Source organism: Pempheris klunzingeri, chromosome 11 (assembly GCF_042242105.1).
Source record: "Pempheris klunzingeri isolate RE-2024b chromosome 11, fPemKlu1.hap1, whole genome shotgun sequence".
NCBI lineage: Eukaryota > Metazoa > Chordata > Actinopteri > Acropomatiformes > Pempheridae > Pempheris > Pempheris klunzingeri.
Window position 1 is genome coordinate 25130824 of NC_092022.1, and position 20454 is coordinate 25151277.

The 20454-nt window shown below is 44.8% G+C and overlaps 2 protein-coding genes across 3 annotated transcripts in view; both read left to right on the plus strand.

Moving 5' to 3' along the window:
* Positions 1–6120, plus strand: part of plch2a (phospholipase C, eta 2a) — a 136518-nt gene extending 130398 nt beyond the window's left edge. The window contains exons 21-22 of the mRNA XM_070839161.1: positions 1189–1558; positions 4486–6120. Of these exons, the coding sequence (XP_070695262.1) occupies positions 1189–1558; positions 4486–6107 (1992 nt within the window). The 3' untranslated portion in view covers positions 6108–6120. The remainder of the gene's footprint in view (positions 1–1188; positions 1559–4485) is intronic.
* Positions 6121–9140: 3020 nt separating this feature from the next.
* On the plus strand, positions 9141–19949 carry LOC139209703 (probable glutamate receptor). 2 transcript variants are annotated; one of them, XM_070839518.1, is made up of 10 exons: positions 9141–9204; positions 9329–9404; positions 11988–12019; positions 13308–13487; positions 14469–14692; positions 15945–16042; positions 16524–16741; positions 16832–17051; positions 18331–18581; positions 19465–19949. In XM_070839518.1, the coding sequence occupies exons 2-10, from the start codon at positions 9341–9343 to the stop codon at positions 19561–19563; spliced, it is 1386 nt and encodes a 461-aa protein (XP_070695619.1). In that variant the 5' UTR covers positions 9141–9204; positions 9329–9340; the 3' UTR covers positions 19564–19949. The 2 variants fall into 2 exon arrangements, with proteins under 2 accessions (XP_070695619.1, XP_070695620.1); XM_070839519.1 differs by lacking the exon at positions 9141–9204 and having other exon boundaries at positions 9317–9404.
* Positions 19950–20454: the final 505 nt, after the last annotated feature.

Below are 20454 nucleotides of genomic sequence, written 5' to 3' on the forward strand. Positions count from 1 at the left end.
CAGTCGTTTCACTCAGACTTCTTTTCTTTACCATCTTGTCTTATTGTCTTTTGTGTCTGTCGCTTTCCAGTTCCAGTAAGCACCTCACCACAGTAATCGACAACCAAACTATTTGGATCTACTTCTTTCACATCGTTTAAATCTTAGTATGTAGTATCTAAGTATGATGCCTTGTCCCACCAAAGCTCAGTTCTGGTCCATTATCATTAACAAAACTGTCTGTCAATGTGAGTTTCAGTCATCAGTGCTTTTATCTGAATGTCCTCATCACTGTCATCATTTTTGCCCCAGCCATTGTGACTTTGGTCCATTACCGTGCAGCTCCAGCAACGTCCACACAGTCTCTTCAAGTCTCTGTGATCTCCACACTGAACATAGGTTTGAGTACAGGGTAACAGTTTGAATGCCAGCTTTACAACTGATCCGTGAGCAGCCACCTCTGTTTGGCTGTATATTGGCTATACACACCTTGTACTTGATTGTAGCATCTTCATTATTCACATACAAGTTTTTGTATGTAGAAAAATAAGCAAACCTACATGAAAACTTGGTCTGTTTGTTCCACAGCATCTTTTTGTGGTTCTACCACACACACACACTACAAAACACTGTAACTACAGCGACCCTACCCTTAACCACCACCAAACAGATATTTTGACACTTTTAGTTTCATCAGTAGCAACAACATAGTTCAGAAAAAGGTTGTTCTCTCTGTGAGGTCCACCCAAACGGTTCCACAAAACACTGTGGGTGTTCTCCCTGTTCTCTGGCTCTATTAAGTGTGTAACACTAGGGCTAACTTTGCCTTACTAATAATCTAGCTGTGGGACTGCAGCTGCTGTTTACTGCAGGTGCTCTAAATGTCAAACAGGCTAACACTTTGAATCATTGTGGAATTCAAAGCTAGTCAGCATGGATTACAGCTGAATGATCCCGTTAAAGACTGAGTGATCATTCACACAGGTTATTCCAGGTATACTGTATGTATGGATGGATTTGTTGGTTACTTTTTAAGCATGCTCACTGTACAAAAACTGCCCATGTATTATTGCACTGCTGCAGTGTGGACCAGTGCCAACTGCGTTATGGAAAACATTGTTTTGTTTGACTTCTTTATGTCATATTCGTTTTGGTTTGTTAAGATTTGTTGTGTGTTTGACGGTTATTTGTTGTTTTTTCTTTTTTCAGGCCAGAGCAGCCAGCGGTATAAAAGGGCTGTTTCACAGAAACCCAAAGCAGGCTTCCCTAGACAGCCATGCTGCTGCACAGCACAGCCGTAAGCACCCGTTTGGTGCCCACCTCCTGCGCCGCACTGCCAGTGCACCCACCAAAGGCCAGCCCAAAATCAAGAAGGGCTTCTCAGAGATCGACACCAAAGACTACAGCTCAGAAGGCGCTAGTGAGGAGCGAGAGTCTGAGGTCAAAGCCTCTGCTGCTGCCTCTCAGCATCCCACACCACCACAACACCGCAACGGGGACTCACTGGCATCCCCCCAAGCCAAGGGTTCCTGGGACCGTCCTGACACCAATGGGGCTTTTCGCCCTGAGAAGGGTAAAGGTAAGAATCCGATTTTTGCTCAGCGACGACCCATGAGTGAGCCTCTGAAAAGGGCCAGTCGGCTCCGCTTTCATGACCCGCTGGACGCGAAGCCGGGGGTGTTTGCCCGTGTCGCACTCAACAGTTCAGGCAGGGTGGGGATGTCCTCCAACTGCATCACATGTGTGATTGGCTCCAAGGAGAGTCCAGAGGCTGAAAGAAAGGGTCAGACTAAAGAAAGGCAGGGATGCAAATCCAAAATGGCAAATGGGGAGAAACGGGACAGAAGTAATTGCGCCTCCTCGACCAAGACCCAAGTTCAAGCAGAGCATGTAGCCAAGCCCCCGACCCTCACTGCCCAGGCAGAGCCGCAGCAGCCTCCTTCCCTCCCCAAGACGTGCATAGAGGCCGAGTTTAAGTATTCACCCCAGGCTGTCCTCCAACCTATCCCCTTCTCCAAATCCAAAGCCATGCAAACTCTGGGTGCCCAGCACATCCGACCTCAGACCGACGCATTGCGGAGGAAAACTCGGTCCTGCAGCGTTCCCCGAAGACGCTCCGCCAACACCGTAACCCCAGCGCCGAGCCTCACAGCAGACCGCAGGACCAACCTGTGTTGGCAGCAGGCAGCACCCCCCAACTATGGCTCTGTTTGCAGCTCAATGTTCACAAACAGCAATGCAAATACAAGTCTTTTGCTGAGTGACAGTAGCAGCTGTGACAGCTTTGGCAGCCTGAGCAGCTTGGAGTCGCCTCCTATGCTGCCTCCACGTTCTGTCCTCGACAGCCGCAAGAGGGCCGCTGGCACCCTGCAGCGTGAGATGAATGCCCTGTTTGCCCAGAAAATGGAAGAGTTGCGCCATAAGTCCCCCATGTTCTTCTCTGGTAAGATGGATCTGAGGCAGCATTAGCGATAACCTGGTAGCAGCTGTGTAGTGGCTGTAGACTTCCAGTTAGCCTCTGTACATGCACAGACCACACGTGTTTGGTAGCACAGTGCTGTCAGAAACATCCCACTGCTGTGCCCCTGTAAGTAAGTCACAGCTTGTCATCCCACATGTCCCTGATAGTTTGAGGTCAAATCTAAAACCCCTCCTATTTCTTTCCATTGTTACCAATTAAATTCTAGTTTCTGTAGCTTCCACCTCGTCACTGATTCTTCAGTTAATTAATTAGAATTGTCCTCTCTTTGCCTTGAAATACTGTACCTGATACTACCCACATGCTTGACAGATGAGAGAAGTGGTAAGTTTGAACGCAAGATAGAAGTAGTTAAGTAACTTGGTAGTAGATAATTTAAAAGCCGGGTCTGCACCTTATTTTAGAGCATTTACTGTTATATTTGTTGAAATAGTCAATAAATGAAATGGCCTGACAAAAAAGAAGAAGAAGAGTGTCTGTGGCTCTCACAGAACTGTAATAAGAACAGCTGACCTGCATGTCTACCCCCGTACCTGCGTACCTGTGTGTGATTTTAAAGTACAAGGGGTACCACAACTGACTATGTACTGGAAGCCATGAGACACTGGCATCTGTGCTGCGCTCAACGGAAAATCTACTCTTCCTCTCCACATGACATGTTCAAGGGGAGGCCAGTCCCCACTATCCCACCTATCCCTACTATCAAACAGGATTGAACAGTTTTAAGTATGTTCAGGGAACAGAACTGATTATGGGAGTATTCTGGTCTCGTTAAAATAGTTACTGTGTGCTGTCATCTGTTACATAAGTCATCAGATACCATACTAGTTAGTAAATCACCTGATAAACCTCCGTCTGAGCAGCTTTAGCTCTTATCTTTCTATTCAGTCTAAAACAAATGCTGTGATGTGTTTTCTCATACCGATAGGTGTGTTTACTTCTCGTCTCTTGCCTCTTTTGTCCTGAAAGCTGTTTCCTTGCCTCCATTCTCCCTCCTCTTTCCAGTTTTGCTAAACTCCTTTTCCTCTCTGTCCCTTTTGCACGCCTTCTCTGTTCCTAGTGCAGAATTGAGGGGATGACCAGAGCCAGGTAAACCGCTGACAGCATGCAACCTTAACTGTGTCCTGTGCACCTTTACCTCACCCAGCAGTCTCTTCGTCTTCTCTTCTCTTCTCTTCTCTTCTCTTATGGCCCATTTGTCCCATCTGTGGGGTTTGAGAGCACCAAGCCACCGCTGTCTGTTCACATCAGTGACAAGGGGAGCAGGTCCAGACAGGGAGTCACTGTGGGCCAGAGGAAAACACTATTCATGAAACTTAGTTCATCACTTTTCACTGTGTTACAGCCTGTACAATGTTTTCACTAAGTAAACATCACAAACAGAAGTCTGATAGGTCTTAAACTGACCTTTTCGAAAATGCAAAGGCGAATGGTAATTTCTTCAAATGGTCAACTCTTCCTGGTTCAGCTCTGACCTACTGTACCAACTAGTTTTGGGCACACAGTTTTCTGCTGCACTTGAAGAATTATTAGTGTCATTTCAGAAGTGCTCACTTGGGTTTTTACCTGTCAAATAATGTTAGCAGATGACACTTGGTTTGAAATCTGGACTTTCATCTGACTTCTTGGACTTCCTCCCTCATTGTGCTTCTTTTTAGCATTGTTGCTGTGTTCCCACATTTTTACTATAAGAGAAACTATTTATTTATAGTTTTAGGTTTAGATTTTTAGTTTAGATCTGTCATTAAGACAAGTCAATGTAGTCACATCGAGCTACGACAATAAGATTTAAGTTGTGGATTTATCATTGTTTGAACAAGAAACTGTTGTGTGACAAAATAATTGTGGGTCAGGTCCACTTAATAGCTTTTTCCACTCCATTCGTGTGCCCTCACATCGCTTCTTAGTTTCAAGTGGAGCAGTTCATACACCAACATTCATCTTTCTCACCTCTTCACCTCACCACTCCACTTGTCTCCTTCCTCATGAACCAATACCAACTTTTCTTTTCTCTCTTTCTTTCACAGACTGTTCCACAGTGCACAAACAAACTCCCCCTTCTCCATTTCTTGCACTAAACCTTGAAGACGCCAGGAACACACATTTCGTCCAGTCTGTGTCGACTCCAGAAGACAGCCTGTCCTCACATCACTTCTCATGTACACCACTGCACTCGCCACCCATAGCAATAAAGGCAGACTCAACAGTAATCCCTCCTTCAAATGGGGTGGTGGAAATCACCATCAAGGTGAACGGAGATGCAAAGAAACCTCCCACTGCACCGATCACTCTCATGAATCCAGCTGGAAAAGCTCCACCATCCAACTGTAGAGAAGACACCCAGAGCAGAGGCGCTCCCTCACACATGGAGCACATCCCAAACCAGAGCGAAAAACAAGAAACTCTGACAGAAGAGAAAAATGACACAATAGAATTGAACCCAGACCACAGAGCAAAGTCTTCTGCTGCACCAGTGTCCACTAAACCCCATGCAGTCCCTGCAGCCCAGATCAGGAGAGCACTGTTTAGCAATCTACCATCACACACACCAGTAAGAAGAACCAAAAGTGAGGGCCACGTTCGGGTAGCTGTAGCTACCGGGCAAGCCCAGTCAGCGGTGCCAGAGGTCTGCACCGATGCTACCATGAATGACCGCCTTTGGAGCAAGTTGGAGCCAGGCAGCCACCGAGACAGCATGTCCTCCTCCTCTAGCATCTCCTCCAGTGACACAGTCATTGACCTGTCCCTGCCTAACCTGGCCAGGAAGAGCCTCACCAGCCTGCCCACAGCCAGCAGCACCTGCGATCCTCCTTGGGTCAACTGCTGTCGCTCAACATTAACCTCCTGCGATGCCCTGCGAGTCAGCAAGAGCAAATCAAACCCCAATCTTCAGCAACGAGAATGCTCCAAAGATGAGCTTAAGCCCCGCCCCCTGCAGCCCCCCCAGGAAGCCTCTGTGGACTCACCCAGCAGACTGACTCAGAGGAGGCACACCTGGAGCCGGCTCTACATGGAAGGGCTCAAGCAGTCATCAGCCAGCAGACCATCCTCTGCAGCTACGATCACAACAACTCCTGCTTCCATGTCCAAAAGCCTCGGGGATCTGACCTCTGATGACATTTCCTGTAACTTTGACAGCAAGTACCGCAGCATCAGCCGCAGCTTCATCGTTAGGCCAACCAGGGACCAGCTCCGCAAGGGCAGCCCTCAGAAGTCTCAACCATCCAGCGACCTGACAGAGCAGCTGCGGAAGCTGACTAATGTTGAGCCCCTGACTGCAAGTGACTTTGAAAACAAGCCTAGAGAGTCACTGGAGGAGACTGTGGATGAGAGCCTGGTGCGAAGGACCTCTTCAAGGAGCCAAAGCAGGGTACGATACATTGCAAACAGGGCCAAGAAGGCCCAGGAAAGGCAGAGACTCCAGGGCCTGGTACAGGGCCGGAGTGCAAGCTTTAGCCTCACTGGAAGTAGTGCGAGCCCCATTGAGGAGCGGGGGAACCCTGAAGGGGCGTGTTGCGTGGCCCGGAGTCCCTGCACCAGCCTGGACCTGCTGAGTCAGCTCACCCCCATAGCAACCCCCCCACGTAGACAGTCACAGTCCTCCCCAGACCCAGAAAACAGTGAAGTCTTTTTCATGCTCAAACTCTAAGAACTGGCTGACTTGGAACTGAGCGTGAGAGACGCAGCTCGAATCTTGTTTGGAATACAGTCCATCTTTTTTAGAAAGACACATTCTTGCAGAAAATGTCAGAAAACTGCTTCACAATACTGATTGTTTCAATGTCTCACAGTAAACTCTTCCACTGAATTAGTAATCCATGAACAATCAGTTCTTCATCTTGAGGTTTTTTTCCTGTGCATTCACAGAACATTGTCTTGAAGCCGCTGGAGAGCAGCTCCTCTAAAAGTAGCTCCTGCAGCAGCTCCGTCGTCTGTTCGAACCAAATGTTAGACACTTGCCAGAATGTATTCAGTCAACAACACATGGAGTTTTTTTTATAGCTGTTTATGTTGACTGTGACTATTTTTTGGAGTTTTACATGAGCATACGGTAGCAATAGATCACCACTAGAGGACAGGATTTTAAATTATTCATTCATTTTATTTACTTGAACTGTAATGGTATGCTTTAACTAAGTTGAAAACTAGATACTTAATGTCAAGGCGTTATTATCAGCCCGTCTCTACACTAGCAATATTTTGAGAATCATGGCATGGTATCATGTTGAAGATAATGTACAGTTTGATGCTAAAACTGAGGCTCGCCTCATGTCTTTGCTAAAAATGGAAAGGAATTATTCCCACCACAGGACAAAAGGTCTTCGTTTTTAGTATTCCTTGTGTAGTAGTTGCAATGTAATTTGACCGAACCGCCAATATTTTGCTAACCTTCCTGATCTGTGGCATGTCACAGCACTGAGATCCCGTACTTTAAAGCAGTGGTAGACTACTTCAGACCAAGTTTGACCCTTTTTAGTTGACTGCATGTCTTTTATGCACTGTAATGTTTAACCTAAGGCTGTGCTTTATTTTACAAAGACTTTTTATATGAAGATTTGTTATTATTCCAAATGTCTTTTTCGGATCATCTGATGGTAGTTAAGACACATCATGCCTGAAACTCCTCATTGGTCCGTAATACCTGATGGAAATGATCTGTGTCAAGCACGTGTGTATGTCGGCCTGCTGTATTGTTTGCACTGCCACGCCAGTTCTTTGTGCAAAATGTTAGGGACAATATTTAATTAAAACAATGTGTAATTATGACCTGAATAAATCTCAAATTAATACTATTGAAAGTTTCACAGCTCATTTATTTCATTTACACTTAATCGATCAGCAGCCGTGTTAGCATAGAGACAAAGACGGGCCATTAAGAAACCAGTTAAACTGAGCCTGACACAAGCTGACATGTGAAAGCCTTTGGCCTTGGTTTTGGCAGTGTCTGCTTTATACTCTAATTATGGACTCTGCTGGGGTCTGTGTTTACCAGCCATCACCTCTCTCAACCTCTCTGGCCAAAAAAAAAAAAAAAAAAAGGATCCCCTGCGGGAAGGGTGAATGCTCAAGAACAAAGATTTGAGACTGCACAAGAGAGGACAAGCTCAACCAGCGGTTAAAGCAGAGAGCTTTTCTCTTCAGTGTCGTTTGCCACCCAAGATTACAACTAAACTATTCACTGAGACATTCTCAGACCCTAGAATGGTGTATGGAATAAAAGCCAGTCATAGTAATGCAACTTGTGTAAATTCCTCAAAAATATGCTCAAGTATTCAGTGTATCCCTTCGACCTGCGATCTTTTGAAACAGCTCGTACACTCTGGGACACAAACTGAAACCTAATACAATGATAACAATAGTAATGGATTCATGCATACCTTTTGAAGAAAATGCACCAGAATCAGCTTCCTTTGTCAACTCCTGGAATACCCATCAATTCTGTAATAAACATCTGATGTGCCAACAATGGCTGGCTCACATTTCCTCTAACCTTAAAAGTCCTTTAGCTGTAAGCCCTTGAAACTCTAACCCCATGTTTTCAAATCTAAGAATCAGTGCAGCCCCCCCCCCCTGCTTTCTCAGGACACCGATTTGTCAGTCAAAGGTTTGTCCATTGTCAAGTCTGTGGTTTCCAAAGCTGACGGCCACCTCTGGTGAGCTGTCACACACTGCCAGGCCTCTTCCTCAGCTCTGTTAGACTTTGTGAAGCGCGACATGCTCATTTTAGTGCCACAGACTCCTCTCCAGCCAGCACACAAATACAAAAGACGGCTTCATTAGGATTCCAAGAAAACCACCGAGTCCCTCTTAAAGCCGTATTTATCTGGACAGTTTGGCACAGCTTGGCCTCTCAACTGCAACCTCCGAGTCCTGTCTAGCACTTCAGGCCTGAGAGAATGTTTTTGTGTCAGTGAATGCAGTCTCTCCTTTCAAGATGAAATCACTGCCTGTTTTTTCAGGGTTTTGTGCAAATAAATTGATTTGTAGACTTATGCTAAGTCTGTAGGAATATTTCTGAGACAAAGAAGTGGAACAGATTTTTATAGACACTGCTTCTAGAATATGGTTTGTTGTACTTCATGTAATTTAAGTTCAGGGAGGCTGGAGGAGTCTTAACTGAAGCCAAGGATTTTTTAAGGATTGAACTTATGTTGGGGAGTCCCTTTGGGTCAGTCAGGAGGAAGAACATGTGCCTCCAGTCTCTTCCTCTGACTCCCTGGGACCTCCAGTCCATCCATCAGTAAGCCCCCAGAACTCCAGACCCTCCTCCCAACTCGCTTTTCCAAGATCCTGTTGTGTAATGTTGTGTAATGTTACACAATCAAGTGTTAGCCTTGCATTTAACAGGAGTAAAACAGACGTACTGACTCCCAAAACATGTAGAATAATGAGACATACTGACACGGTGGTATGCTGTTTTTTTTTCCTGCTATCGGTGTGAATGGTGAGAGGAAGAAAAATATTGTTTTCCTCAAAAACTACATCATTCATACAAACCTGAACATGTGTTGCAAGAACACGTCGCTCCAATAATTTGATATCCTCTCTCTTCAGACTGTATTCTGCCAAAACCACTGCCCAACAATCACAAGTTTATTCTCCCTCTGAAGCCCTATCTCCTCCCTCCCTGTGCTCCCCCATATAAACTCTCACTGCATTGTTCTCCACACAACCCCTCGCACTGCCCACTTGTGAGACTTGTACATTTCTTACACATTTTCCTGGAGTCGTCCCTCGCACAGAAGGTAAGGTTTTAATTCACAGTGCAACTGACGTAGCTGAGGTAAGGGGACCTTTGCTCTACATCACTAGTTGACCACTTTTAGACACATTTCTGTTGTTTTTCAGTACTGAAAGCATCATTTTCAGGGTGGTGACAACATGAAGAACTGGAAGGCTTTGCTCCTCTGTGTGGCTGCCCTGACCGCATGGGCAGTCACTGCAGGTAAGCCTGACATACACAGCTACATCCACACACTACAGCCAAGAGCAGATAGTTTGTTTGAATACATCACGTTCAGGGACGTCGTCATCCATGTGTTTCTGTGAGTGCTTTGCTTACGGATTATGAAAATCCAGCTCCATGATGAACTTCTTGTCACAACTTGCTCTGTCCTCCCTCATCTCTGCTCTGTCCGAGCTAAACTTCACAGATTTTGCTGCACTGTTTTACTATTTGCCTCTGAGCAGTCAAAACACTTGTCAGAAAAAACTGGCAGGCTACATTCTGCCTTTGTTCCCTCTGGGCCATGTTCACCGTCTGTGTAGGTGAGCAATCATTGCAGTCACCCCTGAACTGGGGGGGTGTAATTTTAGTTCTGCAAACTTTTCTTGGAGGTGGAATTGTTGTAGAATTGTTGTTCAACCTCCCATACAATACACTATGAACTAGAAATGATCTGGGTACCGACAGGGAACGATTAACGTCTGCATTCAGTGCATTCTAATACAGTCCTCATTACAGTGTGCTCACACAAAAGAGCTTAACAAAAAAGGAGTGGATTCTTTTTTTCTTTGTTGGTTTACTTTTTTACTAAACTGCAGCCATCATAGGTTTTCCAAAATGATCATTTCTTCTGTAGTCTATGACCACATCTGTCGTTTTGCTTGTGTGTTGTTTTGTATTGTATTGTGTCTGCCAGCATCACATTCTCAGACAGAGTGTTGTTGGCAGTTGTGTACTTAAGTTCAGGAGGCTGGGTTGATTATTTTAGCCCAGTAGGTCTTGGAATAGTGCAGGAAGAGAAGTGTCCCTTATGGACAGGAAGGGTGTGGTGGTCAGCGTGGTGGATGGACCTGTAGCGTGCATGATTTTCTTTTAGGAGACCAGAGTTTGTGTCACGCTGCAATTACTACAATTACTTTTTGGAAAGAAAAAGTTAGTGTGATCTTTGTGTAGCCTTAACCAAGTTTTCAGTTACCTAACCTCAATGTCCTAATCCCAACCTTAACCCTTGTATGGTGTTCAGGTTTGTGGACCTGATTTCATCCGTTTTCATGTTCTTTATCTAAAGAAAAATGATACGACTGATCATTTTTTCAAACTCAGACTCATCAATATAAGCCAAGGCCAATGAGAAAATAATTAATCGTATCATTTTGCCCTTGATAAAAAAATGAAAACACCATACAAGGGTTAAACTGGATGTAGTTGTCACACACACTTGAGTATTGTTGATTACTTTACATAGGGTTTTGCAGAACTGTCCAAAATCAGTGTGCATTGTTTGGCGGTGGGGTTGGGTTGTAGTTGCTTTTTTGTACTTAAGTGACAGTAAGGGCCAGAGTGGAACATTTAACCTTTTCAAAAAACAAAACAAAACAAAAAAAAACGTACTCACTCTTACCAAAAATACTGTTTCTAATCAGGCTTGTTTGGGTCCACGCACAGAATGCACTTCTTTTGATTTATACTTCAACTAAATTCTGTTTCATACATTTTTGCCAGTTACTCAGAAATATTCTAAAAAGCTTTTCCACCCCTTAAAGTTTCCCTCAGCCAATGAGATGACTTCCTCCTCCGGAGTTGAAGCCCCGCTCTGTGCCAGCAGCTCTGGCTGACCTATGAGACAGGGTCATGCTCCCAGATCATTCCTCACACTTGACTCTTTCCCCACTGGCCCTGCTGGACTCCTATCAAAGCACAGAGGGGTCTCCATCCACTATGGCAGCATCCCGTTTCTCACCAGTGGAGGGGCTACTGCCTTGCTGTGGCCCAGAAAGCACTGTGATAAATCAGTCAAATTAAACGGTGTGGGGGGAAGACTCTGCAGGCCGGCATCTCCGCACTGACAGGCATCTCCGCACATCGTAGGTCCTGCCATCTTCTCTAAAGGAGACTGATGGGGTGTCATCGGCTTTATATGACCCCACCGGGCTCACTTTTGTTATTGCATGCAATCATGAAGAACTTGCACCCCTGGCACCTCCGCTTATCCCCCCTCCCTTCTCCGAGCGACCCTGGCAGGGCATGTTAGGGCCTGCTGGACACGCTGGGAATGCCATTGGTCACACTTATGGCGACAAGAAAACAACTCTGAGTGTCATGGCTGATGTCAGGGGATGGGGTGGGGGAGGGTTATCCCCTGCTTTGGTTACATGACGGGCGGGAGGTTGAAGAATAAGAGCAAAACACATCTTTAAGGACGGGTCCCTGCTTTGATCTTTCCACAGGGGCCCAGTTACCCCCCTCACTGTCCCTTCAGTACCGAGCTCTTTTCTCCAAGTCTCCTGAAAAACAGCCGACAACAACGCCGTCATTGTTCTCCAGTGGCGGTTGGACTTATTTACTGCTGTGGCCCAGAGAAAAACACATGAAGGGGACTCAAAGCAACAATGTGCTTCATTAGGCTTTCAGAGGCTGCTCTGCACAGAGGCTCATAGACATGAAACCAAATCACTAATCAGCCAGAGAACGGGCTCAGACTAAATCCTCTCATCTTTGTGCTCATACTCTTTGCCTGATTACATTGACTTGCTTCATTACAAGAATCCAGAATTTATTGAGCTGCTTGTTTTTCCATTCTAGATGCCAAGGAGTTATCCATCACCACTATAAAGGTATTCTGGCTGCTTTCCACACTAGAGCACCAAGGTGGCACAGGCCTTGTGCAGCTGAGAGACAGAGTCATCTTGGCTCAACTGACACTTTGTTCTAGTTCGTTACAAGCAGGCCATCATTTGTATCAGTGATAATAAAAATGATACTGACCATGCTGATTGCTAAGAGCAGACAAAGTGGTGACATCACTAAAGATTTGTCCATAAGGTCAAGAAGTGCAAGCAGCCGCACAGTCTGACGGGACGTAGACCAAGCTGCTGGTTAGACTAAATTTGACAGTAACTCTCTCTGCTGATATGCCAGGTTAAGCCTCTGGCGTATTCTTATTTCTATTAAATAATGGTACGTTGGTTGTGTGTCTTCAGAAATGAAGTACATGGCGACCAAATATCAGATTCTGAACAAATGCCAACGACAACAGAAGGCTTTGGAAAGGAGGGATAACAGTGTTTGTCCCCTTGTGGATATCAAAGTTCAGAATGTGAGCAGCACCACTGACGCTGCAGCTGCATTGCAACACACGTGCTGGTAAAAATCATGAACAGGGGAGCTGTACTACGTTTTGCTGTTTAATGAAGGATTATTTCAGTCTGACTGCTTGTCTTTCCTGCCCTTGCTGACTTCGTTGTACAGAGACAAAGCCACTGTGCTCACAGATCTCAGCAATGACTCTGGTGTAATGTTACTATCACTGATAGAAATGTAGGACAAAGCCAAGCGGTACGCTGCAAAAATATGTTATCATGTCCTAAAAACCGTCTCTACTTCAAACAAGTGAGACAGTCTTCCTCTGCAGTGAGATAATAGCAACCTGTTTCCTGTAGGAATCAGCTGATTCTTCAAAAATAAAAAAGAATCTGGATCTTGAAACATGAACAAAAATGAAAATGTAATTGTTTTTGCATTAGATAGAAGCCTTCTTACTGCACTGAGAGATTCTGCCACTCATTTCAACAAAAGTGAACTTTAAGGACTCAAATTACAGACAGAAAGTACTTAATGAGAAGAAGAAAAGCATGTCCTTGAAACGGCAGCACACAAGGCCTGCACACTTCACACCGTGTAGATATGACACAGTAATCTCCATCATTCAGTCATTCACATCCCGAGATTCTCATTTCACTCCTAAAGATAAAAACAACAACATTTGAAAAGAAGAACACAGAACATTGATTTCACAATCTCTGTCCTCTTCATCTTCAAACCATTGTGTCACCTTGGTTGCTGCTTCAGCCCAGTCCTCCTCACGCTCCTGTTAAAATGAGTCTGGTTGTTCCGTTTCCTCAGCAAGATCCGTACACCATGAGCAGGGGCTCTGAGCTGGAGGGCTACTGCATCGACCTGATCTCTGAGCTCTCCAAGAAGCTGGGCTTCAAGTACAAGCTGCACATGGTGAAGGACAACCGCTATGGAGCCATGGACCCCAGCGGAAACTGGAACGGCATGATCGGTGAGATCATTAGAGGGGTAAGTCACACTCTCCTTCAAATGTGGTAAAGTCACTTGGCTGTGCATGTGTGTTAGAGTGAAGTCTGATACACCGTATGTAGTGGGTTGTTTGGTTGTCACTAGGTTTGTCAGCCTTTTCTCAAACTGGCCAGTTGCCATGTAAATGTGAGCGCAGGCCTGTGGATGGTTATTATATAGAGAGCATGATATGTATTTAAGCAGCTCTACATTGGTTATGTAGGACCGTGTGCGTTCAGAGAGTTTGTATCTGTAGTTATTTTATACGGCGGCTGTGGCTCAGCGGTAGAGTGGGTCGATCTCCAGCTCCTATGGGTCAACATGTCGAAGTGTCTTTGGGGCAACAGGTGTGTGAATGTGTGTGAAAGAACAGTCTCCTCCAAATTAGATTCCTCCTGAATGAATGATGTGTGAATGGGTGAATGAGGATGTGATGAAAAAGCACTCTAGAAAGTTGCTGTACAAATACAGAACATTTACCATTTATACATTTATAAATAATATACGTCCGTCTTTTTTTAATGAGAATAATATAATAGAGTATAAGAATTGAGTTTTGAATCATTTCACTACTTTTTATTTTGATCATATATCCCACTTTATTCTGACCCATTTATATTTTAGGAATATTGAACACTTTGAGTTCCCCCATGTATTTACTTCATTTACTTAATTTAACTGTATGAATACCCTGCTGTTGTATTTGTTTGGCTGTAATGGATGCCAGAGCTTCCCTTCATTCTGGATTCATTTACAAATGCGTTGTTGTGGCATTCGGGTTTTAGTCCCATGATGGTGCCCGTGCTTTTTCAAAAACATTTGTCCATGCTACATCATTTGGAGCAAACATACTGTACACAGCTTTGGCATGCAAATAGTTAAAATGTAAAGAGAGTGAAATGGCACTACATCTGCTACCAACAGCTCGACACCTCTTACTGTGTCTTATGTATGATATGAGTGTGACTGCCCCTCCATCAGGAGGCTGACCTGGCTGTGGCCCCGCTGACCCTCACTGCCGTCAGAGAGCAGTTTGTGGACATGACCACCCCCTTCATGCAGACCGGAATTGGCTTCATCCTGCGCAAAGACTTGGCCTCTGAGGAGAGTGACTTCAGCCTACTTGGCCCCTTCTCCACCAACATGTGGGTCGGTGTGCTCATTGCTTTCCTGCTGACGGGTCTCTGCATATTCCTGGTGAGCAGGTATGTGCAAGCTACACAAACTGTTGGCTGATACTACATCTACTGATATTACATATGTCATGTTTTTCTGCGGTGAATCAATCGCACACCCCCACCGTCCGTTCTTAAACAACAAGAAACAATCAAACACAGCTGCAGGTTTAATAATCCATAAAAACAACAGCCTGTGGTCTGAAACAGCTCAGTATCATCAGAAAGTGCACTAGACAGTCCGACATGGTGCATGAACTACTGGCCTGCACTTGAACCTCTGCCACTGAGTAGTAGAGCAAGGATGTTCAAAATATCCTTCTAGTGACACACTAGTTAGAAACTGCTGCGGGAATAAGCCTCATCTATTCAAAGTTAGCCTTGTAATGCTGCTGCACTGCTCCTTTGAAGACACTGGAGTAGTAGCAGAAGTGCACTTTGAGATCTGTACCGTCAAATATAACGTGCATTATGAATAAAATGTATTATTATTCTTATTATTATTATTAAGTGGTAGCAGTACAAGTAGAAATAACTGTAGCAGTAGTTATAATCGTAGTAGCAGTGTTAGTATTAGCAGAGGCAGCAGCAGTGGTAAAACTATTAGCAGTAGAGTTATACTAAATGGTAAATGCTCTGTATTTGTACAGCACCTTTCTAGTCACTTCTACTACTCAGACCGCTTGTTCATCACATCCCCATTCACCCATTCACACATCATTCATTCAGGAGGAATCTCAGTGTTCTTTCACACTATAAAGCCATGCTTAGCTTCACTGTGTGAATAAGAATGAAAGAACAGTCTCCTCCAACTTAGATTCCTCCTGAATGAATGATGCGTGAATGGGTGAGTAGTCGAAGTGACTAGAAAGGTGCTATACAAATACAGACCACTTACCATTTTAGTAGCAGTACAATAAGTATTAGCAGTAACAATAAAAGCAGAAGCAGTAGCAGTATTAAGTAGTAGTAAGACTATTATTAGTGTGAATACTTCCAGCATTCACTTGAACAGTTATAAGGCCTTTATTTTTTGGATTGTTCATCCAGACGACTGCTATGTGGCTATTTGCAGTATAAAGAATAATGTATAACATTTCAGATTATTCTGTGTGTGGTGGCTGAATGGCTTGGTCAAGGTGACTTACCTTTCCTTGGTCAGGTGTAGGAAACGGTAATGGCTCCATTAAAGAGAAAGCATACTAGAGCTAATGTAGAGGCACATAGCATGGTTGACTACTGACGCCCACATTAATTAGCATCTGCCTTTATTTTTCTGCAGGATCAGTCCCACTGAATGGGCAGAGCCAGACACAGAGCAGCACAGCTTCACGTTGCTGCACAGCTTCTGGTACATCACGGGAGCTCTCACCTTGCAAGGTAGCACAGCAGTCTGCTAAACTGAACCACAGGCACTGCTGCTGGCTCGGTTAAAATGTTACAGTGGCTCAGACAATTGTTTCTCAGCACAGCCTCAATGTGGTGGTGTGAGTAAAGTCTCTTTGTGGTAGAGAGGGAGCAGGAACGGTGCATTGAATTAGAATCATCATTTTAAGTTCTGTTGTTGGGATTTACAGTATTTAGTGTAATCTAATAAAAACACATCACCTAGATTAAGTCACACAGCAGATTCAATAAAACTGTAGTATTCCAAAGGAACTGTTGTGCAAACTGAATTGTGGAAACTGCGTTTGTCATAAAGTAACGTCATACAGTTCACTGACAGGATGATAGAAGTGCAACACGGGGATCAGAAACCCTCTTCACTGCATCATGAGTGTTCATTTTAGCTTTAATAGGAGTGTGTTTACAGCTGAGCTGCAGCCTTGGTAACACCTGACTGCTGTCTCTGTCCTCTCAGGTGCTGGTCCTCACCCTAAAGCCCTGTCTGGGCGCCTAGTCAGCGCTATCTGGTGGCTGTTTGCTGTACTGCTGCTGGCCTGCTACTTGGGCAACTTCAGTGCCACGATGCACTCCAACAACAAGCACGTCTCCATCAAGAGCTTTGAGGACCTGGCCAACCAGGATGTGATTGACTATGGCACAGTGGAGGCCGGATCCACCATGCTGTTCTTTAAGGCACGTTCAGTTGCTCCTGACAAGAGTTCAAAGATGACACTTTGCTCCTCATGAGAAGATTCAAACAATTTTAATTGTTTCCTTTCCCAGAATTCCAACAACCCAGTGTACCGGCGCATCCACCAGCACATGGAGCGTAAGAAGAGCTACGTCTCCAGCATGGAGGAGGGCGTTCGCCGCGCCCAGGAGGGAAACTTCGCCTTCATCGGTGAGGCGGTGTCCCTGGACTTGGCAGTGGCTCGCTACTGTAAACTGACCCGGTCACAGGAGGTCATCGCCATGAGAGCCTACTCCATAGCAGCACCTCTGGGTGAGTCGTCTGCACCAGTGGGGATCTTTTCTGTTGTGTGGGAGGCTTGTTGTTTCTGCATGACACAAATCATTCACCAGTCAGATGGTTATGGGCTCCTATCTGCACGATTCTAAAATCATTAATGCACCTTTCAGATAAGCTGTATTCAGCCCCAGCGGCCTCCTGCAGGAGGTTGGCCAGCTTGTGTGTTGCCTGAGAGGCAGAAAAAGGCAGACATTCACACATGATAATAACTGAGGGCAATTCAGAGGAGGATTTTAACATGTTGAACTTAGAGCTTCTCCCATCTGGAGTCTGGTAATTGGACAGTCAGAGGACACTGGCCACAGTGAATAATAGAATGACCTCTGATAAAAAATCTTTTCAGCACTGTCTCTTCAAGTGCTTGTGGATTCATCATTGTCCTGGTTCAAGGATGAAAGGTGCAGTAAATGTGAAGGATAAATGGGGTTTTCCCCTTAAGGATCCTGACATGACAGCGTTCATTTCAGCCTACAGGAACAATTGTCCAAAATAATAATAGATATTACATACATGGCATTCTACACTTAAAATGTTCCTAAAATTAACTAGTGGAAAAAAGAATATTCCTTGATGCATTTACTTATTTTTTTTATTCCTGGATCGTTGGGTCTGTCTCTTAATTAAAGAGTTTGGTCTAGACCTGCTCTTTATGGAAAGCGTCTTGAGATAACACTGTCTTGTAAACTGAATTGGCCCTATAGAAATAAAGAGTGATTGATTGAATGATTTTACTCTTGGCTGATTTTATCCTGTATCCTTGGTATCTTTATGATTCGCCCTGTGCCAACATGGTGTGAAGGAGAACAGTGTTATCTTCAAAATCTCCATTTATTTTGAGTGAAATAGTTTGTTAACTCTGCCTGATTGCATCTATTTGGTTTCATTTAAGTTTGTTTTCTATACCGCATGCATAAAATAGCCAATATGAGGTGATGTGGACATGGCAGTAAAAATGGTACCTTCATTTATGACCAAATGTGTTGTGCTCTTTAAATATGGATAAGGCCTGTTGTGAATTGGGTTGCGATAGTTTGCCATTTTTAAATAGTGGGTCCCCATGAAAAAAGTTTGGGAAACACTGATCTATATGATATGTGTTCGTATATGCCGTGTTCAAAACTGGAAGCTGGATGGAAACGTGCCACCAGAGAAGGAGTGGAAGGCTGTCGTAGCAACACGATGCTCGTGGTTTTGGAGTGAGACGTTCAACAATCTCTTTGTTCAATCACACCAGCTCTCCTTAAACCGACAGGTTCCCCACTGGTCAAAAACCTAACCGTGGCCATCCTGCAGCTCAGTGAGTCTGGTGAGCTGACATACCTGCGGGAAAAGTGGTGGGCCAGCAGCTGTGTGGGCACCGACAGGGACCACAGCTCAGAGGCCCTGCAGCCCCACGACCTGCGGGGCCTCTTCCTCCTCCTGGGCCTGGGACTGGGTGTCGGGCTCCTGCTCGCCCTGCTTGAGCTCCTATCCAGGGCCCGCAACCAGGCTAAGGAAGGCAAGGTAGGGAAGAGTGTCTGTCTGTCTGTCTGTCTGTCTGTCTGTCTGTCTGTCTTCATGTTCCCTGGAGGATCACCCCTCTAGGGTTGATGAATATATCTCATTGACTATTGGATGGATTCCAGTGAAATGTGTGTTCATGGTTCTTGAGTGAAATTTCTCAACTATTGCACAGATTGCCTTGACGTTTGGTTCAGACATTCATGTTCCCCTCCTTTCATTTGTCCAACCCAAATCCTTCCATCTGATTTGGGAGTAACCTGACGCATTAGATGATTCTCTGCACAGAACCTTCTGGGAGGTCATCTGTAGAAACTGTTTGTGAATTTGTGCATTTTCATAAAATACTTGGCAGATGATCACATGAACCATCTGTCTGTCATGGTCTAACACAGGCTAACTTCAACCAAATGAGATTGATGAATGCTCTAACGTAGTTAGAACTCTTGCTGAAGACAGTCAGGAGAAGTGCTGTTCTTTGCTCCAATTTCAGTGAGGAAATACTCGCCAATTTAGATAGAAGCATCTGCACTAACCTCTTAGGAGCCATCATTGTTGGATTCCGATGAACAGCTGCTTCTTGCTGCCTAAACCCTGCTCTAAGCTCATGCTGACTGATGTGAACCACTATGTCATAAACACACCAAAGCCTGGCAGGATGGATATTTGCATGATGGTATGTTTATGAGAACATCCCTCCATTCTGCTTTGTGCTTATCAACACGTTAGCATGCTAACGTGCTAAACGATGATGGTTTTTCATGTGTTCACTACAGCATCTTGGCGTGCTGATATCAGTATTTAGCTCACAGCCTCACTGAGCTGCTGACATGGCCGTGGACTCTCAGTCTGCTTTTCTTCACCATTTCTTCATTTTCTTTTGCAGAAGTCCTGCTGTTCGGTTTTGACATCAGAGCTGAACCGGCGGTTTGGCAGCAGGGGGGACAGCTCAGAGCAAGACACCTCGGACAAAAGCAAAGCCTGAAGGAAGTGTTTATATGCTAGCTTTTGATAAGACAGCTTCAGAGATGAGAATAAGCTGAGAACCTCTGTCTTCTTCCATTACTAACATTCTGTCTCCAGAGTAATAGTCACATGTTGTATTCAGCCTGTTTTGTACTCCTCTTTGTGAAGCCTGTTGACCACATGGAACACATCAGCTAGCAGCTACCGAGCATTTAGCAAGAAACCAAGAGTCTTAGAGCTTCAAGGTGCAAACACTAATCATTCTGATGTGTTGCCATGTTATCAGATATCAACACCCCCCCCCCCCTTCCACTAACCGCTGTGTTTTTCTTCTTGAACTGTAATAGTTTTAAAAGTTTCTTGCTCGTGCTTGTGTATTTCAAATAAATGTCCCAACATCCAAAATGTTGTCTTTGTTCAATACAATTTTACAACAATGGTAAACACAGATTCGGCTTAGTCAACCAGCTTTGATCTGCATGGGCAAACCACCACCTACCTACTGCAAACCACCACCTATCTACTGCAAACCACCACCTACCTACTGCAAACCACCACCTACCTACTGCAAACCACCACCTATCTACTGCAAACCACCACCTACCTACTGCAAACCACCACCTACCTACTGCAAACCACCACCTACCTACTGCAAACCACCACCTACCTACTGCAAACCACCACCTACCTACTGCAAACCACCACCTACCTACTGCAAACCACCACCTATCTACTGCAAACCACCACCTACCTACTGCAAACCACCACCTATCTACTGCAAACCACCACCTACCTACTGCAAACCACCACCTACCTACTGCAAACCACCACCTACCTACTGCAAACCACCACCTTTTGAATCTGATTTCTGAGCAGATTTATGACTTATTTATAAGTGAGTTATGACTGA

Excerpts from the sequence above, each read along its gene's own strand:
- LOC139209703 (XM_070839518.1), top strand. The coding sequence starts at position 9,341 with ATGAAGAACTGGAAGGCTTTGCTCCTCTGTGTGGCTGCCCTGACCGCA. Across the intron at positions 12,020-13,307 it reads TATCCATCACCACTATAAAG|CAAGATCCGTACACCATGAG; the intron begins GTATTCTGGCTG and ends CCGTTTCCTCAG. Across the intron at positions 16,043-16,523 it reads GGGAGCTCTCACCTTGCAAG|GTGCTGGTCCTCACCCTAAA; the intron begins GTAGCACAGCAG and ends CTGTCCTCTCAG.